The sequence below is a fragment of the Antennarius striatus genome, chromosome 17 (assembly GCF_040054535.1).
Source record: "Antennarius striatus isolate MH-2024 chromosome 17, ASM4005453v1, whole genome shotgun sequence".
Taxonomy (NCBI): Eukaryota; Metazoa; Chordata; class Actinopteri; order Lophiiformes; family Antennariidae; genus Antennarius; species Antennarius striatus.
The window spans coordinates 13039596-13067258 of NC_090792.1; the positions used below are offsets into that span (position 1 = coordinate 13039596).

The following is a 27663-nucleotide window of genomic DNA, read 5'->3' on the forward strand; positions in this document are numbered from 1 at the left end:
GTTAGTTAGTGTTATTCCTACACCGACAGGTGGCGCCAGAGTTAAATATCTGGGTTTGAAGTGTGTTATTTGTTCAAACAACAAATCAGCATGTGATTATCTCAGCATAAAAAGATAGCCTTAACCCCCTGCAACAGTTTTAGCATTGAGCATGCGAGACAGAAGATGCTTGATCTCAGTTTGCTTCAGGTTTTCTGCATTTTTGTGTGTCCTTGTTTCCACAATGCCTTGTAGAAAAGTACAGGGTGGACTACAAACTAAAATTAAACTAATTGTTGTGTTGAGTGTGAGGCAGTAAAAGACATAAAGGCATCAATCTTTTTTTAAAACATCACAATAATTTCTGCTCATTTTCCTTCTCATCATTTTCAGTCTTTACAATGTGGCAGTGGATGAGGTTTTTTACATGATCTGAATATCTGAGCCACAAAATCCAATTCTTTTCACTGACAGCTAAATTACATTATAATATGTATAATTGCACAATGCATAATGTTTTGACACACTTGTGTGATTGCTGAGCTCATGAATGATGGTTAATTTATGAACACGAGAGGGAGAAGAAACAGAACTTCAGAAAATGGGTGGAGGAATCAGCTGCATCTTGGATCCAACAGATGATCTATTTTACATAAAATCTACATCTTTAAATACGAGAAAAGCCAGACAACAGTCGGAACATGCTTGTGACAAAAGAGGAATTTAATCTGGCATGTAAAGTTTGTACAATATAGACTTCCTTCTTGGACATTCAATAAAGCCAAGTTTCAGTGCAGAACAGCCTTTAAGAGATATACTATATCTAATATGATGTAATACCTTTCCATAAATGCACTTCACTAGATTCTGAACAAAGTGTTGTTCAGGACCGGGACAAGCCAAACATTCATAGTTGATGCCCTAACCACAAATGCAGCACTCTGTGACACGCTTCATCACATGCTGCACCGCGTGCTCACAATCCCAGCAGATCACATGAGCTCTGAATGAATTATTAATGTCCCGATCAGATCAGAGCCGCACCTTCTGTTTCACGGTTTTATAGCAACAAAGCTGCAAAATCTTTGATGACAAAGAGAAGAAATAAAATCAAACAGTAAACCAGTAAAGGCCTTATAAAATAGATCTAACAATTGCAAAATGGAAACAAAACAAACTGTCATGAATGGTGAATAACAGATTTTAGAGGATTTTTAATTATACCATCATTAGCATTGAATTAAATTTTTAATATGAATTAATGAGACACTTTGAAACTGGGGAGTTAGGGCGACAACAGAGAATATCTAAAGTCTTTGATTGTGTCTAACTCCTCTGAAAATACTCGCCCACATCTATTTGTTGTGTTTGATGTTCTCTGCTGTTCCTCACCTGTTTTTAGTTTAGTCATGGTTGACTAGAGATTACACAGGAAATTATTTTAAAGTAGATGTGAAGCTTCAAAGAAGATAGACACCATTATCATTTACATTGTTTTTCCTTTCTATTCTTAATCAGAAATTTCATTAAATAAAATAATCTGACACATCAAAGCCTAGTACAGACTAGTTTGTATGAAAAAGTCTGAAGCATTGAACCATAATAGATGTAGTGCATTTTTCTTTGGCATAAACGGACAGTCGGCCATTCCACATTGAGCTCATAGCAAAATAAAAGTATAGAAAAAACACAAACATTAGCTCTATATATTAGATAAAATCCAGTGAAACACAGAACTCCTCTCTGTCATGTCAGCGTATCTCTCTAAGTAGACGGGGAGTGAGGAAAGACTGCAAGAAAGCGGCGTCTTCATCGACAAAACCAAATTCCAAGCTCCAGTTTTCTTCCTAACTAGTTCCCTGCAGCCGTTTGGAGTTTCAGCATCGTCCTCCTCGGACCTCCAGGTGACTGACCCTCCTCGTCTCTTCCTCTCTCTCTTCATTTCCCCTTTGTGTTGGTCTCAGATGATTTCCAGAACATCACAGGGAACATATCCTCCCTTCTTTCCACTCGCCACTCTGATGAAGCCACCACGTTCACACTCATTACTCACACAGATCTGAGGGAGAGGAGAAAGGTTGCTTTAATTTGGAATTAAATTGGGTTTTAAAATTTAAAAAAGGCGAATCCATCACAGTAGAACAAAACTTTTACCAAATATTTCAGAATATATAATTATGATTTAATAATGAGTCAGGATATGCGATTAATCAGCTACAGGCATTCAGAGCTTAACGTGAAAAACTATAGTTGTCCTGAATAACATATGGCTCAAGGTTAAATTACACAGAAATCAATTATCATTTTTTCATTCATTCATTCATCTTTCGAACCCAGTATCCGCTGTAGTGGGTCACGGGGAGCTGAAGCATATCCCAGCTGTCTTAGGGTGTGAGGCGGGGGAAACTCCGGGCACGACACTAGTGCACCGCGGAGCCACACAAAGACAGACGACCATGCACGCTCACACTCACACACTACAGGCAATTAACCTGAAACGCATGTGTTTGGAGGAGGGAGGAAGCCGGAGAACCCGGAGAGAACCCACGCAGACATGGGGAGAACATGCAAACTCTGCACAGAGCGGAACTCGAACCCGGAACCGCCTTGCTGTGCGACGACAGCGCTACCCACCGTGCCGCCATGAATTAACATTTGGCCCTTTATTAAATATACATTGGATTTACGTTGGGCCACAGTGGACTTTGTGGCCACATTAGTGAGTATTTTTCTGTTTGAAGGACGCATGAAGGACCTTGCTGTCACCCTGTCCTGATCTCAGACCCAACCAGCACCTTTAAGATAAACGGTAACAATGTCAACATTAGTGCTGACATACACAATCAGAGGGTCATTGGATCAAAAAGGATTTTGAATGTTAATATTCTAAAACGGTGGAATAAATACATCAATTTACAAATAAACCTTTTATTTCTTTTCATTCCCTTTGTCGTCATTCAGAAAATATGTGTTTGCGTGTTTATTCTCCGCAGCATCTTTCCCCTCTGTGTGACTGGAAAAGAAAAGCTTCGAGTCACAGTGTCATCATGTTTGTGGGGCTTTCATCTCCACTGGGGTTGTTTACTTTCAGCCTCCTCTGAGTCCCCACATGCCCTTGAAAACTTTGTAGGAAAAAGGGGTTCTGATCCAAGTGCACACATTATGCCAAGACGCTAATTTCATGGTAACTCTGGAGAGAGGTCTCCTCTCCAGTCAAGTGCTGCAGTGAATAAATGCATGCAAAGGAAGAGTCATGAGTAGTAAGAGGCAGCGTGGGAGTCATGCGAGGTTATAGGACGTCTGTTGGACTGTGAAGTGCTTGAGCGTTTCTACTTTTCTATTTAAAATATATGTTAAGTAGAAATATTAACATTAACATTAATTCTGGGCTATTTAGGTTGGCACGACGGCGCCTCACAGCAAGAAAGTTCGAGGTCTGAGTCCTTTCTGTGTGAAGTTTGTATATTCTCTCTATGTCTCCATGGGTTCTCTCTGGGTTCCCTGGCTACCTCCCACCACCAAAAACTTACAGCGTAGGTGAATTGGTCACAACAAATTGTCTGTGAGAATAACTGGTTATTTAACTTTTATGTGGCCCCACGATGAACTGGTGTCTCATCTGGGGTGTACCATGTCACCTGCTCATAGCCCATATCCTCTCTTGTGCTCTTTTAGACTGGGAATAACTTGTTTTTTTAGGTTTTGACAAATATGTAGCAAGAATCCTGAATCCTCGCCAATCTCTGCTCGTAAAGGTGGTTATTTTCAAAACTTAAGATGATGGGATCGTCCCTCTTAATGAAACTTTAGCTTTGAGGCTCCAAGGGCTCCAATTACATCAGATCAATTGCAAATAGTCTAAACACCTGTCCCTCCTTCAGGGTGATCTGGCCTTGTTCCTTGCAGCCAATGAAGGTCCTGTTACACCTGAAGACTCGGTCACCAGCCCGCAGCAGATGAGCAAAGGCTGCTGGGAAGAAACCAATCCTGTCCTCAATTACCCCCTGAAAAAAAATCAAACATAAAAATAGCTGATGCTAGAGGATTAGAAGAGACACAAATCCACAAAAAAAAAAGCCCCAGCAAAATCTCTGTTATGACCTTTATAATGTGATTTTTAGAATTACTGCCTATGTGGTCATGCGCAGTTGCTATGCATCTAGGTAGCAGTCGCTCAAAGACCAAATAGGCCAGATGTCTCTATTTATGTTCAGCCTATTGAGAAAATTGGTGGCATTAAAACACATAACGGGTTTCTCCAGGGATTGGTGGCAGCTGACTGCCTTTGATTAGTCCCATTTTGTCCCCTTAAATTATGTTATACATTTTTGTCCTGAGGTGGCTCGCCGCCGTGCTCCTATAATTTACTCCTTAGCTTCCTCCTATTTATGAGTCCATTTTTAATGTGGATATTTTATGGGCATTGTGTTAAAAAACACACAACAAATCAACAACATTGTCTTTGAGTGCAGAGCCTTGGAAGGTAGATCATACTTATGTAAGACATCCCACTACTTTAGTGCACTATTGTAGTTTCCATACCTTCCACCAGTCATCATTAGAGTCATCAGCCAGTAAGATTCTATCTCCAGCTCTGAAACAAAGAGAAAAATAAAGAAACAACATCATCTGTAACTTATTTTTGTTATCTCTACTAGGGGCAATGTGAAAAAAAGTATAAAAGTGTTAAAAAAACAACTATAATCTCCATGCATCTTGAACCTGGTAGTGGCCAAGCTCAGCTTGTGGCTAGCCTGAGCCTACCACTAAGCAACAAGCCTCTCTTGACAGTGATCGGGTTAAATAATTATTGATTATATAAACCGCGTGTGTTTTGAGAAGATGGTTAACAAATCAATCCTAAAAACCTTTAGTGCTTTTGCGTTAATGATATACAAAAGCATTTTAAAATAACTTGTATCCCATTGAAGCATGACGTCTGTTTTACAGATCAAGTGTGGCTACGGATCAAGTTTTGACAATTAAATATAGGTTTAAGTTATAATAATAATTTTTAGTATGAATAAACAACTTATTAATTGCAGCTGATTCCTGTCTATCCTGAACAAAAACTTTGGGAAAAGGTATATAAGGCTCCTAAAGAAACCTGTGTCACCGTGAGACAGGAGACTTAAATTCCAAAGGATCATGAGTTCAGAGTTTGAGTCAAGCATAAAGGCTAAATGTAGCTAGGAAAAAACAATTAGCAATGGGGGGGGGGGGGTTATCGGAACAGAAGTGAGACACAAACCAGCTAGCAAACAGTCTACGTCTGCAGTAAATTTGAAGGTCTTTGGTAATTTTAGTTTATTAGGATGACAGCAACTAAAAGAACGTAGTGGAAGCACAGCAGTCAGGCCTTTAGTCACACTGGAGCAGGTGTGGTTTCATTCAATGTTAGCTGCAGACACAAAACACACAGACTGTCAAGATTGGGATTTTACTCTGTGTTCAGACTGAGAGAAGGAGGCTTTGATAAAACATCAAAAATCTTCCTATTCCATGAGGATGCGGATGCACCCTAATCCTGTTTGCTGTAAGTGATTCTTTTTCATCCAGGAAATGCATGAATCATTTTGCCCCATTGTGCCGACATGTGCCTTAATGGCTAACATGTGTTCTCAAGCATTGGCTAAACCTGACCAATAAAAGTCGACGGGACCAGTGCAGTTGAGGCAAATGTTACGTGATTTCCCTCATTCTTTTTCTTGTGATTTGGTCGCAACTCTGTTTGTGATTTGGTTAGGACTTGCCACCATGACTCATGAAACACAGGTGTAAAACTACAAAGCGCCCAAAACAGGTGATGAAAACCAAGTCGATACAACTTGGATCTGTACTTTAAAGTGTAGAAAAGTGCAGAGCTCATTAGTAACACAATCACCACGTAGAACGTGATAATGTAATCAGAACATGTATTGGCAGTGGAAACTAATCACAAACTTGATTTTCTCGCTTGAAAATGGAAATTGAACCTTTTGATTAAAAATTCCATTCCCCCTCTTCATTTCTTGAATGTTTGATGTATTGATTACTTAATCCTGAGGACGCATACGTCTGAAATCTAAAGCAAAGCCTGGTGAGCTGTGTGTGTGTGTGTGTGCGCGTGCGTGCATGTGTGTGTGTGTGTGTAAAAAAATGCATTCTTGAGGGCCTGTTTCAAGGCATGTTGCAGACTATTAACTATCAATTGTGGTTAAAGGACAGGATGAGTCCTGAGTCCAGTATTTTCTCTAATTCTCTCCATTTTTGGTCTCCACCAATCCAGAGGGACATGTATGTCATCTAAACTCTCCACTATGTTCAACAGATAGCCCAGCCTTTTTCTTTTCTCATACATGACATGTGGAATCCAATTTTTTATTCTAATTTGGGACATTTTCACATTTACTTAAGTCAGACATATTTGATTGTTGCCACTGTAATAATGGCTGCATAAAAAAGGTCAAGACAGAACCCTTTAGTGCTTCCTTGGCCTCAGTCAACAATCTGACACCACACCCAATGGAAACATGAGAAATTAATTACTGTCCTCATGATGAATTTCATATGTTCTGCATTAAAACAAATAAAAAAAAACAAACAAAAAAAACAGATTCAGGACACTTGAAACTGCAGCTACTCTCATCAGTTTAGACAATCAGATTAACTGGGTCACAGCAAAGTGATTTCACTTCATTGCCAGATTAACACCTGCTGTGACATAGCATGTGTTAAGAACCACGACATGTACAGAATTCATGCCAAAGACTGTATGAAATACGGATGTAACTTCTGTAAGTGCTGCAAAGTGACTTTCCATAGAATGAAAGAACTCAAGGCAAGAATGAGATTGATTGATATTAATAGACCTTTAATACACACAGGTACCACTAATGAGGCCACATAGAACTAATTCTTAGAGGACCATTATCTAAAAGAAGGAAACTAATTAGTTCCTTCACTAGTCTGTCATTTTGGACTTTGACGCTGAGTGTTGTGAATACAGTAATAATACAAGATTAAAGAAAGTAATCATCAGACTGACACATGATCATTAACCATATGTTAACATCAAATACATTTCTTTTTATCTCCACCACGTAGGTTGATTTTTGAAAAATACTTTTTATTGATGTATATTTCACATGCTTAGCAAAAGCAAAATTGTTTTCAAACTACAACATTTTTTCATTCATAATTTGTTTTTTTAGGTTGCCTGTGTGATATTTTGGTTGCAAATGTTTTGTATGACTCATATAGCTTTTTGTTGATGACTTTTGATGAATATTAATTGATATTTTCATAGTTTTGTAAATGTAAATCATTGCAAAATGGTCCCTGTATATCTCTCTACTGAGTGTTATTACCCTACTGACTTGTGATGTTTCCTGGTAAAGCTGTAAATCTGACCAACATCTTTCCTGGTTAAAATGATTAAACATTTGTTAAACAGGCCTAGAACACGACTGATTGCCTTAGACGATGTTTGGGCTCTATTGAGTGCCCTTCTCATTTGTGTGTGTTTTTGACATGCAGTGTGTTCGCAGCAGCTGTAATGAGCAGAATATGTTTATCACTACTGGCACTAACAAACCGTGGCAGAGGTCGATAAATTAATCTCCAATAGAGGTCACTTCAGGATTCAGTTTCTGTCACTGACCCTGCAGGTATCTGCAGCCAATCAGCCTGTTTGGACTTTGGAGTAAATTAAAAACAAGAGAACAAACCACATGTATTAAAAATGCAAAAACTTCTCATTTTTTTGAAGTTGAAATAAAGGGCACAACCTTTTTTCTGTTTTATATCTTTCTTGACAAGTAAACTTTAGGGAAATATGAGCACTGATGAATTAATCACACCAGGATTGATTTGGTTCTGGAGGCACACGAGTCATACTTCCAATCAAATCCTAATTGCAATGTCTTTTTTCAAGCACTTCTTGGACAGAGCAGTTTCAGTGAGTACTGCAGTGGGACTTCTTGTTAAGAGTGACAAGTGTGAGTGAGTTCATGTAAAGTCACCTCATCTCCAGGTCGTGGCTCTCCTGAGGAGAGAAGCTGTGCAAGGCCACATAGGTGTTGAGCTTGAGGACGTCTTTGTGCAGCTTGTTCTGCTCCAGCTAGACACAAGAAGATACACATGGAAATACATTCACATTTACATTTCAGTTTTAAGAAGAAAACGTGATTAACAACTTAAACAAGCTTAAAAACACACAAATGCAACACAACACCATATTCTCCATTCTCAATTTTCTCACGGTTGTATTTGAAAACAGTCTGCTGGCTTTAACGTAGGTGAGAGAAGCCCCTGTTTACGGTATGCTGATACTCCAGGGATGCTTAAATTGTGCAATCTGTTCTTTCTAATCAAAAGGAGTGGGAGAAACGGGATCCGGCTTTCATGAATACTGAGGAAGTTAAAACAGGACAAGGGCGTGGGTGGAGAGGAAGTAGTAGAGGAAGTGTTGACACATTCGGCATGGAGACTCGCTGGTCTTTTTCGCACCTGCTCAGACAACTGTCATTTGATTCCTCGCAGCATCACCTATTCATTGAGTCTGAATCTTGATAACACGTCTCGGAAATTCCTCCAAATTATAACTCGTCCTATTCCTGCACAATGCCTGCATTCAAGTTTTGCTAAATGCAAGGGATCGACTTCTTAGATGTCACATTCACGGCCATTTCTACAAGACAGCTGGGGGATTTTTCTTTGGCCAAGTGGACTGTCTACGTAGCTGACAGATGACTCCATTTAACTGCAGCCACCAAGAAAACGGCCTCTGTGGCCACAGGATGAAAACAATCCATTAGAGCTCTGCCTTGAGAGGTTCTTGATGTTGTGGAAGTGTGAGACACCAAATGAGAGACCGGGGACCATCAAGATAACAGCCTCCTTTGTGACCGAGCTCGTAGAGATGAGCTGATGATTTGAGTAACAAGTTTCTGAAGGGAAAAAAAAGGAAGAAAAATGGAGGAGCAGGGACCATTTCTGTATGTCTGCTCTAACATGTTTTCTGTCACTTGAGGGTATAAAAACAGCCTGTAAACCTAAATATGACATAATCTTACTTACATAAACTTATAGTGAAGGTCTAAGGCAGTGGCTGTCATCCTCTTTCTGTGGTTGATGTTGATCATATAATGTTTTGTCAGAGATATCTCTCAGCTGCCTGCTGTGGATGAAAACCAGCCCTGCAACAAAGGAATTATCTAAAAAATGCTCCACAGAGCAGAGAGGAGCTGCAGTCGACTTGTGATTCGCAAATTTGCCACTATGTTGACGTTACAAATCCACTGTTGATGTGTAACAATGATTATTTACTTGAGCTTTAAACTTAAATTAGAAAATGGTTTTATTCTGATAACTTCTTTGCGACATATTTTGTTCTTTTGGCGCCAAAAAAACCACCAAAAGATTGAAAAGCTTTTCAAATTGAACAGAACAACAAATGCCCTCAAGATCAGTACTCTGAGACAGAAAATTCAACCAGAAATAAATTGCAGCATGAGACCAACGAACCAACAATAGGGTGCTGATAAGTGGGAAGGCGTGAACAGGTGTGGGTACTGTGTACATCTTTGACTATGAACCTCTCATCTCAAACAAGAGGCTCTGTCTCAGGGGAAGTTTCAAGCATTTTTTTTCCTCTCATTATCCCACAGAGCTTCCATCTGTCTGTCCACCAGCCTGTGCCTGGTCTAGTCTGACAACAGTGCAAAATGCATTTTAACTATCTTGCCTGAAATGAAAGTAAAAAATGCAGCATTATTCAAAGTGTCATATTAAGATAATAGTTATGTGTGTTTATATATCTGTGTTTTTTCCTTGTATGGTAGCTTGTTTATTCTGACATTTATTCTTGTATCACTGTTATTTTTTCACTCCTCACAATGGAGATAAACATTAAAAAATTAAACAGGATCGTTGGCTGAACACATGAAAACACAAGTTAAAAAATGCTGATACTGAACTGTATCTCCCACAATTCCCACCATGGCAGTTGAGAAGAAATTTTGGAATCTATCCATGAATTATTCATCATTACTCAGCAGGGGATGGGCAGGGATTCAAAGAGGTTAATCTTTTTTCTTCCATGGTGAATTCTGCCCCATCAGCACTGAATCCAAACTGCAGAGAATTAAAAACAACAGCTCAGACCCCAGAGCTGCATATCCAGATAACACCGGACGGTTGGGCCTACTCTTAAGTTTTTTCTCGCCAGCGGTCATGTCAGCTCGGGTTTGATTTGTTACAGCAGGAAGAGAAGTTTTCCATCAAGTCCTGGGAATTTCAGCAGTTACGATGCAGGCAGGGGGCCAAAGTCCAGCATGCTAAATAGATGAGGAACGGACTGGCTGGTTCTTAGTTCTCAGAGTAACTACTGTATGCAGATTTCAGGCATTGATCAGTGAACAAACTTCTCATTTCATGCTGCACCGATCACTAACGTAAGTGTCAAAACCGAGGAGAAAGAGAAACTAAAATGTTACTGGGGGGGATGTCTTCCTAGAAGGATATTTTTGAATTTCATTTCAATTAGAGTGATGTTTCCTTTTTGGTTAGACCATTTAAAGTAATAACAAAAATGTTAATTTGTTGATAATTCTCATAAATGGAAAAAGGAAAGAGTCTGGTGCTGACTTCCTGCCGCCCACATTATTGTTCTCTGTCTGAAACACTCCCACACTTTAAATGATGGCAGGCTGGCTCTCCCGGGTAATCCATGCTTTAACTGGGTACAACCACACTTCATTGTCATGCACTGATGCATGTTATGCAAATAGATGGATTTACTTCATTGATTTCATTGCTGAATCACACCAGTGCTAAATTAAATTGTTTACTACAACCGGAAAAAATTCAAAAAAATATAAAGGTAAAGTCAATACTACTGGTTTTCTTTCTTCGTCGTATAAACAGTCGATGTGTATTCAATGTGTTAAAGCTGGATAAGGCCCTCACTAGAATCATTATTTTTAAAGGCCTGTTCAGTACCTGCTAGCTCACAAAAAAGAACTTTGAATTATTCCTATTCTATCTCATTTCAATCTGCTATGAGTTGGTGGCATCACCCAACATAGCTGTGCTTACAATAAAGTACTGCTTCAGCATTTGTAATGTTATGAATAGAAACCTGTGGCATTACATATATAAAACAATGAGATGGATCAGTGTCTCACCGAGAACTCATCAGGGTGTCTCTCTGGTTGGTAGTAATCTTCCATCCCGTTCTCAATAACTGTGAAGACTGCAAAAATAAATAAAATACTATCAGCATTTCAGTTTGGAAGAATGGCGACTACATCAATGCTGGAAGGACAATAAATATAGCGCAATTGTGAGAATGAATGGCCCCTGAGTCAGATGTCACCAACACATCTCTGGCTCAAATTATGCCAAACGTGTTCAAAGTATACCATTCAGATTTTGTTTCAGTTGATTGAAGAGCTGATGGAAGTATGTTCAAGATCCAAGGACTTGCAGTGTCTCTGCATCCTTGTATTTCTTCTTTCAGTGCGTGTGGGTAAAATGTCAGTGCCTTTGCTCAGACTACAGAGAGTGTTGTATAGCTGAAAGAACCCCAACCCACCTCTAGATCAACAATTTTCTATTTAATTATTCTACAACTGGGCCAAGGTGATGACAGCAATACAGATCAAGATCCTTGATGGATGGTTTATAGGAGTAGAATCTGGGGTTGTAAACACGTCTGACTCTTGTGGGACAAACAATAGGACTGTTTTCTTCCTTTTGTCACCACATGGTTTTGATCGAGAAACACAATTCGCACTACAACACATACTCACCATCATCACTGTGTTTTCTTGTTAACTCCTGCCTGCTGCTGTGAGCCACCAGCTCCTCTGGAACTTTGTCCAAGTCATTGGTCTGCAGCGATTAGACAGAACAGATCAGATTAGACACACAGAGACATAATTAAAAGGATAAAGGCAAAGAGAAATGCATCATGGAGATTTCTGTGCAAAGCACTGGCTCATGCTCAGCTGTAGCTGTAGCGTCACAAACATGCTGTTTTTCACTCTGCATTTGGAAACAATTATCATAACCCCCGTTGAGATCACATTGTCTCTGTGAGCCACAAAAACAGACACGCCCATTCACTAACAGCTGCACAGGACATAACAGGATGACCCAGCAGCGTTCGGATGTCATTATAAAGAGGCACGTTTTCAGACTGCACATAGATCCTTGCTTACGTTACATGTGATAAGAAGTGAAAGACATATTTCCTTGTGTATTCTGTATAGAGATGGAAAGGAGGACAGGGAGTACAGTGCCAAAATCAGCCCAGTCCATCTCCTGTTGCTGAGTTGTAACATGAGTGTTAGCACCAATATTTCCTTCATCACTGCCTGGATCAGACTGCCTTTATTGGTAGTGTTTACTGCAAGGCTGTGACAGTATCTATTTGGACCATCAGCTACCCTAGGTCTCTTCAGTGGGACAAAATACAACAGAAATAAGACAAATCTGGAACAATCTGCAAGTGTTTCTATATATGCAGTTTACTGTATATGTATTCGGCTTTAAGTGCAGACAGCAGCAGTATGTAGTGTCTAAGGGTCAAAAGAAAACAACCTGACAACATGAATTCTTCTTACCGAGTTTCTGTGTGGAGACTCAGAACCGCTGGCCCTCTTGGCCTTTTGCGCCAGAGACGTCCCAAACCGTAAGGCCTCATAGACCGGGTCCACCTTATTACCACAGGCTTGAAGACATGATAGAAGATGATTGTTACCAATGTGAAGGAAACAGGGCAGTTCAACTAAAATACTCTAAACTAAGGTAGGTGGGTCTGATAAAAAAGCTGAAGTTTTTTTGGCTGAACAGCATTATGGAAATTAAAGCTGCTCACCGATTGGCATGACCTCCTTAATGCAGCCGTACTGTTCCTGGATCAGTAACGGAGAGCTGTAGTACCGCCGGAAGCCTTTTGGCTAAAAAGAGATGAGTAAAAAAAGAGAGGTGACACATATTAAAGACAAATGGCCACTGATGCTGAATTACTGCACACAAACCCGTTTAGTTGGACATTTCTGAGGCCAAGTGACTACAAACAAGAGGTTTAGCTATTGGATTAATCAAAATAGCTAAATTTCACATTGTAATCTCAGTAGCCTGAACAGAACTGAATCAAAAGCTAAGATATAAAAATGAAAGGCGTAAAACAACAGACTAACAAATAATAATGTGCTGCACGTGCATTTCAACTTGATGTCCCTCAAAACAAAATAATTTGTTGTGAGGGATATAAATATAACATTGAATGATAAAAGGTAAAAATATCACATAAAAAAGACTGAAAAAGACACACTGAAAAGATCTACAAACTAATCTTTCTCAACTGCTAATTGATAGTGCTAAAAATTACTACAAAAATATGATATTAAAAAGGAAAACCTGTAACAGTTATACATTTATAATTAATAATGTACGAATCAGTGAAAACTCATCTCAAAATGCGAATCAGCAATAAGGAAGAGACAACTGAAATAAATTACAGTTGTATTCAATTTGTTGTCTGTCTATATTAATGATTTCAAAAAATAAACAGCTTTCAAAACTAAATTTATAGATATCAATTATTGAGCAAATTATACATATTAAAAATTCAAAACATTTTTACTTAATATGGAACATATTATAAGTGTGGTTTTGAGAATATGTAAAAACAGTTAAATGTTTCATTTTTGAACCCTTTTGAACCAACACTGCAAGACAAAATGCTAAATGCTAATTCATGTTGTGCCACTTTGTCACATTATGCTAGATTGTGGCCCACAGGCTGTGATAATAACTAGTAAAGTGCTTCCATCAGTCTAAATTCAACACGATGTGAAGTGTGCTTCCAGACTTACAAGAAGGCAGGAGCTAAACACATTAATGGTACCTCCAGAGTCTGTTCGTGGAGAGTGGTAGGACCTGTGTTTATAGCAACACTCGCATTGTTTCATGCTTGCGTACATCTGAGCAATTGAAGCTAAATATTATTGAAAGGCTGAAACGTGTCCACATGTGCTGCGGTGTGCTCTTCAAGCTGTTGCAGTAAGTGACAAGAAAACAGACTGAGATCACAATGTGATCTAATCGATGATCCACTGGTGGGTTTTTTGACTGTGAACAGAATGCTGTCAACATGCGTTATGAGCATAATGAAAGAGATGCTAAGTAATAGTTCCAAGATGTAAAACAACAGCAGGAGCAGCAGATGAGAGGCTGTTTACAAAATGTTGTCAGACCCAGATACAAAGCACTGCACTGGCCAGTGGCTGAGGTGCACCATTAGTTCCACACAGTTTAAATGGGCTTCAGAAAAGAATTGTTGTTAGAACTGTATTTATAAATGATTTATTACATAAAATCCCATCATGCAGCTGTGGTTGAGCTGACTCACTGCCGTGCACCTGGTCTTTAAGTGTTGTAATGTGCCAGTCATATCCACCTCCCAGCTCTCAAAGATGTCATTTATAGATCCATTACATTCCATATTCAATCAATACTTGTAATTAAAATAGTTCACAGTAGAAAAGAAAGACTTTCACTGTGAACATTATGTCCTCTGCAGAACACTGTGTAATTATTCATCTACATTTTTTCAGTTTTTATTTTATTTCAAAGCCATTGCCTGACCAATAGTTTTCTCATTTTTGACACTTTCCACCAACATTCAGGTGGTTGAAAATTAGAAAAGAGTTTGCATGTTAAATTGTTTAATTTCACATGAATGGGCATTTTTATTTTGAGGAGTCATTCATTTTTATAATCTTTGATGATACTGGACAACGTGTTTAAAAATAATAATAAATGTTTCCACTACTCAAAATCCATCCTCACACACATTGTTATCAAAATGCAACATTTGACAACATTTCAAGATGTTTGAATTTGAAAGAACTGCACGTTAAATTCCACTTGTATCTATTTTTTAATCTTGTCATATTTCTTCATGCATTTGCTCTGAATACATTATTATTGTTCCAGTAGGAATGCTGATACACTGGAGTCAACATTCACCAACATTCAGAGCATCAGGCCACTTAATTTCTTGGCTCCAAGGTCCTCGTCCCATGAAAAGCAAGCATGGGTGTAGTAGTGTCCAAGTTTGGTGTACTTTGAGTTTAAAGCTGCAGCACACTGGGGAAACTTCCCTTTTTATGCTTGACCTCTTGATCTCATTTTCCACTCCAGAGAACTGATCATATCTCCCAGCCTCATCTCTCAGGCCTCTGGTTGAAGGATATCTCCAGAGTAAAAGGCTGTGTGTGAGGTTTACTTCTGCATCAAATCCAAATGAGGACTCATTCTTCATTCACTCTTGATTAATAAGTAATTCAAATTTTCATCAGCTAATTCCTGCCAAACTTACTCAAGGGAAGTGAAGCCAAATACTGTGGAGCAACAAGGTGGGAAAGATAGGAAATCAAAAGTAATAAGACTTGGCAGTGCTCCAGTGTATCTCTGCTCGGTGTGAGGTGTGTAGAAATGACTCGGGAGTCTCATTTCAGTCTTGAGTGCCAGTTTCTAGGCTGCTAGGGGAGATATGGCTTTCACTTATGTAACTGAACTTACTCCAAAATACATGTACCGTATATAAATAAACTACTTTTTAAAAAATTTTTTACAAAGTATCTAAATCTATCTATCTAAATAAAAGATTTAAATAAAAGCACTTATAGCTTTTTCAAAGAATAGAAACCAAAGTGAAATGGTGGCATTTTGAGTCTAGAGTTTTATTTATGGGGCTTTAAATCTATTATTGATTAATACTTCACACGCTTTTCCCTCATTGCCTTTGTGTGGAAGGAAAACATTTTAAACCTAAACAATAGAAAAATTAATGACGTGATGATTATTAAACATGTTATTTTACATTTTTAATAAAATAACTTCTTCAGCAGTGGATGTGTACCTTCAAAGTTATTGATCCTATATTATTAGTTCATGCTGATGGCAGGCAGAGGAGGGAGTTAGTATTCTCTACAGACACAGAGAGGGATGATGTACAGTAATAATGATGAAGATGATGAAGAGGATAGATGCTGTTAGCAGATGCACTAACACACTCACACTTGGACTGTGATTTCTCAGTAAGCAATTGCTGGTGTGAAACAGTCAAGACAGCAAATTCTACTGAGCAAATGACTAATGATTTAGTTGTTAGTGACATCAGTAATTATACACATAAAGATCAGACAGCTCAAACTATTGAAATATTAATGATTTCAGTGGTAGTAGTAGCAGTACATTTTGGAATAGTTAGCATTATTATTAGTCCTATATCTGTTACAGGAGCTGATTTGTTCCATGTGATCAGAGGAGGCAAGAAACAGACATGAGGAAAGAAAAGTCAAAGCAGCCAGCCAGCATTTAACATCCATGCATCCAGAGTCACCACTTTAAAATGAAATTAAAATGTCAGTCAAGCATAGCAAAGCAGCATCCTCTGTCCATCATTATATCCTGAGACTGTATTTTATCACCTCTGTCAGATGAGCATAAGGAGTCAAAATATAGAGACTCAACTTGCTCTGGGGTTTCTGCTCTTTAAATGAAAAAACTTGAATTGAACATCTGTCCCATGTTTAGCTTTAGAATTCAGTGCTGTGCATCGTACCAGTTTCCCCATGCAGCGCTGCTGTCCCACTCCATTCTCACATTTGTGGTGGAGGCTCATCTTGCAGGCTTTGCAGCGGAGGCCATGCTTTGCTGTATTTCCCGCTAGGAACACCACATGCTTGGCTGTTGTACCTGATACAAACACAAAAGGGAAGAATGGTTCAGATTTGTCATATAAGGATATAAACACAAGTTGTGTTGCTAAGCAAAATGTAAATCACACACAAAGAGGCAGACGAAATGAAAAATATTGTTCAGAGCCATAGCTCAGTTTCTGGAGGTTTTCCCAGCATGCAAAGGGGAAACACAGAATATGTTGTTCTACAACACCTTCTTAAAGAAACTCATTGCAATGAAGCCATAAATCCACCATAAGAATCCATTCAAACTGCTGCCTGTGCACACTTCATCCTCACTTATTAATATGTGACTCACAGCTGCTGGAATATATTCATATTCATCTGATTTATGTGTGAACCAAAGTTACGCAACATTGCAACTGCAAACATGCAGCATGAATGTGAGCAGAGATGTGTGAAAAAGCAATAAACAAATACAAGCACAGAGATAAAGAAGAAAACAAAAAAGAAAAACACTCTTTTCAGGGTGGAGACATGAAACTGAAGAAAATGATGTTGGCAGAGAGTAAATTCCACATGGCAACAACAATAGCTCAGCCTTCAATGAAAATCACTGAACTGAGGCAGTCACTGTGTGTGTATGTAAGACGGACAGGAAGACACAGGGTGAGAGAAGTATTAGGCATGCATGAATGTGCAGGAAGTTGGTGATACTGGCACGTTTGGATAGTAAAAGCGTAACGATGCACTAAGAAATGTGACCGTCACAAACATCCTGCTCTGCATATGGAAATTGAAAGTGAAACTAAAATGTTTTGAGAGTGTTCTTGTTCAACTGTCACACTTTCCCAAGCTTTTATTATGTTTTTGATGTTCACATTTGTTGAAAGAAAACACTCAAAAAACTGTTAGTTTTTTTTTTGTTTGTAACTAAGGGGCACGGTGGCGCAGTGGGTAGCGCTGTTGCCACACAGCAAGGCGGTTTTAGATTTGAGTCCCGCTCTGTTCGGAGTTTGCATGCTCTCCCCCTGTCTGCGTGGGTTCTCTCTGGGTTCTCTGGCTTCCTTCCACCTCCAAAAACATGTGCTTCAGGTAAATCGGCCGTTCCAAATTGACCGTAGGTATGAGTGTGTGCGTGCGTGTTTGTCTATGTCTCTGTGTGGCTCCGCCTTGCACTGGCGCCGGAATTCAGCCCAGAGTTTCCCCCACCTCACGCCCTAAGCCAGCTGTGATTGGCTCCAGCTCCCCGCGACCCACGACAGCAGATAAAAGCGGTAACGAAAATGGATGGATCGATTAATTTGTACATATTTCACTTCGACTTTGTGCGGTAGCATAATTGCTCCTTTATCGCCATTCTGCTGCTAATAAGAGGGAGTGATGTGGGTAGTGCTGAAGTATCACCTATTAATGTTGATGCTGCAGGAACCAAACTCTAAGAAACTTTGGATTTTGATTTTTATATTCTAAAAATATTATTTAAAAATATGAAGATAAGAGGAGATAAAGCAGAAGAGTGTTTTCCATATTGTGACCACATCCACTCCAGTGCTGTTATGACCAGCTGTCTGGTAGCTGTGCACTTTTAACTCTTCATTGATTAATCAAAAAGCACATGCCCTAATCTGGCCAACACTGTAGGAGTGAAAATATGGACATGCACGTGTGTGTTGCTCTACTTCCATTGGTGTGGAGAGTACAAAGAGAATTTAACATCCAAGTTTCACAGCTGTCAAGTTGTGTGTTGTCTGTCTGAACAGCAAAGCAGCAACACATGTGTCAGTATTTCAGTCCAGATTATCCTGGAGAATGTGAGATGTTCAATTTGCTGAAAGGGGTAAAAAAAAAGGTTCGGTCAGCAGCTATAACAAAAAACCGTAAGTGTGAAACTGAGAAGAACACTTGATCCCTGAACAGCACAAAAAACACAGTATGTTGTGTACTTTTGAATCATTTAGACATAGGGGAGAAAATCTCTGTTTGCGCTTCATGTGCTGTAATGCGAGCCAGTCTCACAGCTACCTGGAAGCATTTCAGGCTATTGAAACTCAGTAACACACTTCCTTAATGCATTGTTTGGCTGAGCCTTACTGACACCGAGATGGAACACCGTTAGCTAACACAACATGGAAACTGACAGAAATGTGATCTTGAGCCATCATCATTCGGCCTCAGGACACGCCAACAATGAGCACAACCTGCATCAAATTTTAGCTCTGCTTCCCTGAATGTACGGTGACAAAAGTAATATTCATCTCTGTTGACTTATAATAGCTTCAAAGAGAACAAATGACTGTGTTACAGCCAGCCGATACAAGAATTGTCATTTTCCCTCTGTCATGGTGTGGCAATGACGTTAGTGTGTGGTTTGGAGATGAGCCCAGGGCCTGAAGGCATCATCAAACTGTAAGAAACTTTGGATTTTGATTTTTATATTCTTGTAGAAAAAGTGAGTGGCAGCACTGCTCTCTCTGGTATTTTGTCTTTCTTGGCTACTCTGCCTTTAAAGCTCATTATTCATTTACACCAGACTCCTGCCAGATTTCCAATACCATCTTCTCCTTGCTCATTTTTTCCCACACAATTTCTCCCTTGATTTCCAATTTCTCCTTCCCACAGGGTCTCTCTCTCTCTCTCCCTCCCTCCCTCCCTCTCCCTCTCTCTCTCTCTCTCTCTCTCTCTCTCTCTCTCTCTCTCTCTCATGCTGCTAACCCTCCTTATAATATCCACAAATTGATCCATTAAGCTGCTCTTCCTTGTGGCAGTAACCCCTCAAGCTTTTCTTCTATCAAAGATCCTCTAAAACACTGACCTGTGCATTATTCCATATTTCTACACTTAACTTTCTTCCAAAGTAACCCGACATTATTTTAGAACTGAAGAATTACTTTCCCCATTTGAACAACAGAAAACAGCTTAACGTTTTATACATTGTGATCGTTGGAGTAATTCTCTTATCTATATAGTAATATCCGGTCGTGATCAACATTAATCGCAACTTGGGCTATCATACAACCCAAAGAAAAATCAGTTTTTGTCCAAAATGTGTTTGTTTAGTGTTTCAGCGTTATATGTCTAGTTGTACAATATGTGTGTGTTTTTCTTTTCAAAAATTAGATGTTAAGTGAATGATAGCAACTCAAAACAAATTAATAATTATTTATCTCTTCCATTACAGAAGAAGAAACAAATAATTATTCCAGAAATTTGTATGACTAACTCATTAAAATAGTATATATATATATGTGTGTGTGTGTGTGTGTGTGTGTGTGTGTGTGTGTGTGTGTGTGTGTGTGTGTGTATATATATATATATATATATATATATATATATACACATGTGTGTGTGTGTGTGTGTGTGTGTGTGTGTGTGTGTGTGTGTGTGTGTGTGTGTGTGTGTGTGTGTGTGTGTGTGTGTGTGTACATGGCAAGCATTTGATGGTAAATCTGCTAGTAAATAAAATCAGAATTTGTGTTAATTGAACAAATGTTTGGGGTTAAAGAGGATCTTATTGACAATTGGAAACTAATCTACTTCACTCTGTTTTAAGCTAAATGTAACATTAGCTACCTAAAATTCCTGTGATTGGGAAAAAAGCCCTGGCATTTCACCGGGATAATATGCAAAAATCTAATTTGAATGTCATTATGCTATCAAACAAATGATTAAAAAAGATTCTGGGATCATAAAACATAAAAGCATGTAATAATTGTTGACATATGTTAGTCCAAATGTAAATGTTACTAGCACTGCTATTCATTGCTTCCTACATATATAAGCAGCTCCAGAAACATAGCTTTCCTTACAGTCCTCATGAACCTTTACAGCTGACATTTATTTGATGAAGCCAACCATGGGTTGTAATGAGACTGTCATGCTAACATGAATGAATGCAGCATCAATGGAAGTTCAAGGCTGTAAAAACTGGCAGCTGTTGTATCAAGGTTCTGCAGAACAGCCTGTTCTCACTCGCAACACATCACCTCAGCGTGGCCAGCGAGTTAAAAAAAAAGGGTTAAGTAGAAGATGAGCTTTGCCTGATGTGACCAAATGTCAAAGTGCACTTCATTCATTCAGTCATTCGTTCATTCATTCATTCATTTGTTCGTTCGGTCATCCGTTCGTTCATATGTTTGTTCGTTCTTCATTCATTCATTCACTCACTCACGCATTCATTCATCCATCCTCTTAAATTATTGACTTAGTTAAGTGACACTGCTGAATTTGCAACACTAATACAGTTTCCAAAGCAAAGATATTTCAATTTTCAGTTCAGTTATTAACAATCCTGAAGACACAATTCCGTGTATTTTATGTACAGAATGTTGCGAACATTTAAATGTAAGTAGAACGATTCACTACATATTTATTAGGTCTGTCAAGGAGGTAATGGTCTTGCTGATGTTAGTTTGTTTGCTGCCATGGAGCACTGAACAATCCACACAATTTGATAGTGATACAAATGATTGCCTGGTTACAAAATATTTTAAAAGATTCTTAAGGAGTGTGTGTGTGTTTTTTTGTTTTGTTTTTTGTTTGATAATGTATGGACAAAAAATTAAGCACACATCAAAGCCGCCATCCAGATTTGCTGAACCATCCATCCATCTTGTTGTAGATGAGATGATCACAATCATCTCGTCTCCAACAATTTAACTGCCTTGCGGGTCACAGATCTTCCGGAGCCAATCCCTCTTATGGGTAAGATGAATGGTACCCCCGGGATGAGATGCCAGCTCATTGCGGGGCCATATGAAAGACAAACAACAACTAACTCTCACTGACAATTTTTGTGTGCCCAATTCACCTGCTGCATGTTTTTTTTAGAAACAAGGAAGCTGGAGAACATGGAGAGCACCCACACAGGCACAAGGAGAACATACAAACTCTTCACTGAACCAAAATATTTTTAAATTAAGTTGTTGGCTGGTTAATATTTGAATTTTAATTCATTGGACTCATAGAAAATACACCACAGTGAGATAACAAATAATAATAGTACAGACAGTTTGACATGTCTTCAGATGTTACTGAGCTCAATCCTGAAGAACACCACCATCAGCAAAATATTGTTTGTCTTGACTAATTGTCTAAATAATAATGAAACCAATATGATTCAAAAGTCTACGGTAGGTTCATGGTCCACAAGTCATATTACGTGGGCCAAATGACCATGGGTCCATTGCCTTATGGGTAATGACATCATGGAGAAAGTGACTTGCGTTGGTGTTATTGCTAGCTGCACCACTGAGCCTCAAATGTTTACAACTTGTGCTACAAGTAATAGAGTGTCATAGCTTGAAGCTTTTAGGACCAATAACTGGCTACTGTATTTGAAGAGGGGGGGCATGAAAAACACCACGATTGACACCTGCGAGTTCACACCCCTTAAACTGCATGATAGTGAGAAGATGTCTGAGGAATGGAGAAGAAGTGTGCTGGCGCCCATTTTTAAGAAAAAGGGAGATGTGTGGAGTTGTGGCAACTACAGAGGAATAAAGCTGATGAGCCATACAATGAAGTTATGGGAATATACTGGTAGAAGGCTGCTGAGCTTTGAACTGCCAGGCAGGAGGCCTAGTGGAAGACCAAAGAGGAGGTTTATGGATGTAATGAAAGAGGGCATGAAGGTAGTTGGTGTGAGAGAAGAGGATGCAGAAGACAGGGTTAAATGGATGAAGGTGGAAGGAGAAGAAGTCAAGAAAAGCTGTCATTTATGTCTCAGTAATTTTACAGCACAGATCAGAGTACGATAACCTGGTGAGGTTACAGCCTATAAAATAATCCAGGAATTTTGCAAGAGATGTTGAACAGAAATTGAAAGTAAAGGTTGGAAGTGAATTCAAGGCTGACAGGAGTTGAAATACTATTTTTTAAATTATATTTACCATTCAAACAGTAATTTATAATTATTTTTACGCGATCTTTAAACTATGTTTTAAAATATACTGCGTTGCACATTGTATTGGATATAGTTTAATCGTCATCCAGATTCTTTATGTGAAATTTGTTGCACAAAGCCTAAAACCTGAAAGCTATAAATATTTTACTCTTTCGGGCCTCCACAAATCATTTTTCACCCTCTGCCAAACACGAACAACTTTCTTTTCACTCATGTTGACATTTTCCTAATAAGCCATTTGCAGCATGGCTCTGCAATCAATATTTTACTGTAAGCAATCGAAGCATATTTACGTATCAGTGAAACCAATTCACTGTGAATTTCATAAAAATGCCATGAAGGCTGCACACAGTAAGTCCATCCCCCATTTGTTTCTTGTTTTGTTTTGTTTTCTTATTTTTGTGAAAAACTCTGAAGTCATGAAATTGATGCCGTGGTTGGTCAACATTAATATTTAACACATGCTGAAAAGGAAGAGAAATATGAGTTGAGTTACTGAGCTAAGACAAAAAAAAAGAATGTTTCTGAAGATGTTAAAATTTGCAATGAGCACAGTATTTGATTCTTGTTGATTTTCAATTGGTCAACTTAAGATTGGATAAACTATGCTCTTTTAAAGGTGTCTTAAATCATTAATACACACATATAGAAATATGTTTATTCCTCTTTTAAATATATACCAATCTCCTCAGGAAAATGTCAGAATCTTTTGCAGCTGAATGTCATAGTTTATCACTTCTATGCTTACAGTTGGTTGATTTATTTGGTTACGAAAACTAAAATGGTCAATTAAATGATTCAAACCACTATATGTATTTAGTGACCGATAGAAAGCCATGATCATTTTATCTCAATTGGGAAACTAGCTTGACTTCTTACCTCAAGCACTGCTAGCAAATTGATTCAGTATTGGTGCTCCTCAGTATATTCTATGTACATAGACACATGCAGTTATTTTAATCCATGAGTCTGATGCCTTTCATCTGTTACAAAATGAGATTTCAGGTGCTTGTGGAGCAGATGGCAAGGGCAGCCTTTGTCATTATCAAGCTGTAGAGGCACAGAGACTGGTCCCTCAGTAGTGATAGTGAATAAGCAGAACATCTGGTGGTGGTGGTGGGGGACAGGTAGATGGAAGGTAACACAGATGTTGCTGGGATTCTAACACCAGGCACACAGATGGAGGGACCTGGCTAAGTGTGCTAAATAGAAGGATGAATATACTGTGGTCATGTCAGTGGCTGACGATAGAGGCTCAGTGTCAGGTGCACAACTGTTTAAGTGTGTTTCACTATTTAAATTTAGAAAAAACAGGCAATTTCTTTTTACCTGTTGTATGTGAGTGCATGTAACTACATACTTATTACTGTCTCATTTATTATTGAAAGACGATTTACTTGCAGCTTCACTGGGTTATCTTGAAACATAAGCTGATTAGGTAAATCTCATTATGGAAAGGCAGGTTTAACTTCTGTGATTGCAAAGCTGCTATTGTCTTGCTGTTGTGCTTTGCTTGACATTCTAATCACACTAATGAAGGGGGATGCAAACTGCTACCATACCTACGATCATGTGGTTGCAGACGTCACAAAATGTGGGCTTCTTAAAGATATGCTCCATGAAGCAGTGTCCCGCTGAGTCCACCAGCAGAGGGTTACGTGACTGGGCGCGTGATGTGGGTGGAGGTGCGCAGGGGATTGCTGGGGGGACCGGAGGGATGGGGAGGTTGGTGGTGTGTGGCGGAGCCATGCCGATGCTGCAGAGGTGGCCAGTGCTGCTGCTCACATCAGACAGCAGCTCTGTCTTGTTGTCGCTGTTGGTTCTGAAGAAGTTGTCAGCGCTCTTGCTGCGGATGCTCTTGGTCTTGAAGGACAAAGAACGCTTGAGTCTCTGCAGCTATGAAGACAGGAAAAAAGTTGTAGAAAATGGAGGGTGAGAAGGAAAGAGATGAGGAAACACAACAGAAATAGTTGTGAAGTAAATCAACTGTAATGACCTAAGTAAATGTATCTCTAAAACATTCAGGCAAACCTTCGGTAGCCTATAAATAAAACACTGCTAGGGCATCACTGCACAGTGGAAAGCCTTCAAGGTCCCCTACCTGGAAAGTGAAGTGATTATCAGTTACGGCAAAGCAACACTGTCTTCCACATGCTGTGCTGCCATTTCTGGCCACAGCTTCTATCAACCTCATTAGTCTCCTCTGTTACAGTAACACTCTCCATAACACTCTACATTGACAATTCCTCATTTAACCTCCCAGTCCAATCTCCCTCCTCCCTAGATCCCGCTTAATTCTGAGCTCACACGTGCTACAAAGCATGTTTGAAATACTGTGATGGGATATTATATTTTGGTTGGTCCCTGATTGAAGAAACAAGATATCATTTAATCATAGATAAGTACAGAAGGACTCCTATTGATCTCTTACATCCTTTCACAAAGTACTTGTAAATGAATAAAACAGGAAAACACCTGTGGAGAGATGCAACTTTTCACACTTCAGATGAAATCGCACTAAAATACACAATACCAGCTGCAAACTGTTCAGACAGCTGATCACTGTAGTTCTGTGGTGAAGATCGATCACTTCTCCAGGTCACTCTGGGAACAATCAATGTTGGATCCTCTCTTTTAATCACACCAACTGACAAACATTATAGTGAATGTTATGTACCCCACAAGTGAAACAGATGTAACTTTAATTAAGTTTTTTATGCATTTGTACTTAGAGGAATTAGTATTTAGTATGAGGCAATGAATATTCATCATGAATTTCATTCATGATGACAATACTGATGGTCAAATGGGTGTGTGCACTGCAATGCTGAGTAATGTAGCATTACTTGTGTGTGTTTGTGTGTGTGTGTAAATATATATACAGTATATACAGTATATATAGTGTATATATATATGTATTGTATATATAAATATATATATTACATATACATACATACGCACACACACACACACACACACACACACACACATACACACACACACTAAATTCATATGATCATGTGTTTTTCTATAAGGAGGGAGGATTAGTGGGAGCTGGATGAGGTAATCCAAAATAAACTGAAGAGCCAGTTAACACAATCAATTATTTTAAAAAAAAACCCCATAATGCAGACATAACACAAAGTGTCTATAGAAATATAGGCCATGATGGATTAAAACCTGTGAGCGAGTATATTCGCTATTTGATCGTAAAAAGATGCAGTAGTTGTGCTTTGACACAACTGTGATCTGCATGTACAGAACATGCTGATACGCTGTATGCTATGATGGACTCAAACAAATAGTGGTTTTCACTAAAGTGGAGGCTCACCTTGCGCTTGTGATGATCAGGCCTCACAGTATTCTTAAAGGAAGAATAAAGACACAAACACAGCTTAACTTAATAATAGTAAATTGATTTTACCTCTCTTCACTCTATGAATGATTTAACACTTTCTTAAAGCATTTGTCTTTATGAGGTGTTCAACAACTTAATGGTCTTGGATATTTAAAGTGAGTGAAGTTCTTTGACATAGGTTTTGAAGTTATGTGAGAAGTCAGCCAGGAGTCTCTTGAAATTCCCAGTGAAGTTGTTCTCATGTCTTAAAAACCACAATGCAACTGAGAAAACTAATAAAGGACAGATTACACAAAATCTTTTTTCAAGAAAAAAAAAATCAGATAAAATAAGAGACAGCATGAATCTCCTCTGTCCCGCACAGGACAGCAGAGCTGATAAAGCCATCCAACGTTTTACTGCTAATGGTAGTAGTCTGGGAAGCGTGTCCCACATAGATGACACAACGCCTGAGGCAGATGTGGATCTCTACCACACAGCCTACTTTACTACATCAGCAACAAGCAGAAAGTCTAGAGCCATATGGCATTTCTTCTCAGTGACCACACACACCACTCCACATTCTTCTTTTACCACCAAAGCACACCATGAGGCTGTTTTACACGCCAATCAAGAGCCTTAAATAGCCTTGCAATCATGATTGACGAATATCAGCACCAACAGTCTTTTGGTTAAATTGAAGTCAGGTTAGGGGCCATGAAGTGTGTGTGTGTGTGTGTGTGTGTGTGTGTGTGTGTGTGTGTGTGTGTGTGTGTGTGTGTGTGTGTGTGTGTGTGTGTGTGTGTGTGTGTGTGTGTGTGTGTGTGTGTGTGCGTGCATTTACACTTATTAGTGACTTTCATCTAAATATATATTTTATCCAGAAATTGTCTCACTCTATGCTTCTGTGTCCCACTGTGTGATGATGCCATTCTGACGGATTCACGCCGCTTTAATGGTTTGCTGTGCAAAAAAAAGGTTTGTGCTGACTCTTTAATTTAAATTTAATTTAAACATGTTTTTACCCGGTCATATTTGTGAATCTACTATTTCTAAGTGGGTATAATTCCTTAAACTTAATAAGCCTATTTTGAAAAATCAGTCAGTTCTTCAAAAAAAAAAGTGAATGTTTTGAGAGCTGACGAGTTCTTGCTTTCTGAATGAAAGTTGGAGAGGAGCACTGAACGATTTCACCTAACTTTTCAACCCTGTTCGGGTAATTGCTGAATAAAAACAGGACAGTCCTACCTTAGTTTCCTGCTGGCTGGCGTTGGTCTTTGGGGATTTGGGTGTCTCATTGTGGTCCCGTTCGTCCTCTTTGCCCCCGTTTTCGTCCTGAATCATGTTGGCCGGTGGGATCATCCTCTTTTTTTTAGGGGGGGGGGGGACTCTAAGAAAACAGCTGCTTTGTACAGTTTCTTTTTTCTTCACAATGTTTAAATGGTTCCCATTTCTCTTGTGTCACCGTGACCCGAGGACAGGAGGAGGAAGTCATTCAGATCCACTGTTGCCGCTTCGAAGGCGAAGTCTGCGTCTGAAACTCGGAATTAGAAGAAAGCGAGTTGGAGAGGATGCAAAATATTATTATTTTTTTCTGACATCTAAAGTGGAAAAAGTCAGCCTCAATCGCAAAGTGCCCTGTCTTTTTCACAAAAGCTTTCGCGTCTATCGTGTCGTCGCGCGTAATGCTTCCAAGACACCCCGAAGTCCACGCTGCGCGCTGCGCGCCACACAGTACT

The 27663-nt window shown here is 39.1% G+C and overlaps 1 protein-coding gene across 3 annotated transcripts; it reads right to left on the bottom strand.

Moving 5' to 3' along the window:
- Window positions 1-681: 681 nt before the first annotated feature.
- On the bottom strand, window positions 682-27663 carry stac (SH3 and cysteine rich domain). Of its 3 annotated transcripts, XM_068338774.1 has the most exons (12): window positions 27173-27663; window positions 25919-25951; window positions 24150-24483; window positions 16604-16737; window positions 12845-12926; window positions 12591-12697; window positions 11775-11856; window positions 11148-11215; window positions 7983-8080; window positions 4522-4573; window positions 3846-3983; window positions 682-2038 (listed from the first exon to the last, which is right to left on the bottom strand). In XM_068338774.1, the coding sequence occupies exons 1-12, from the start codon at window positions 27284-27286 to the stop codon at window positions 1940-1942; spliced, it is 1341 nt and encodes a 446-aa protein (XP_068194875.1). In that variant the 5' UTR covers window positions 27287-27663; the 3' UTR covers window positions 682-1939. The 3 variants fall into 3 exon arrangements, with proteins under 3 accessions (XP_068194875.1, XP_068194876.1, XP_068194877.1); XM_068338775.1 differs by lacking the exon at window positions 25919-25951; XM_068338776.1 differs by lacking the exon at window positions 3846-3983.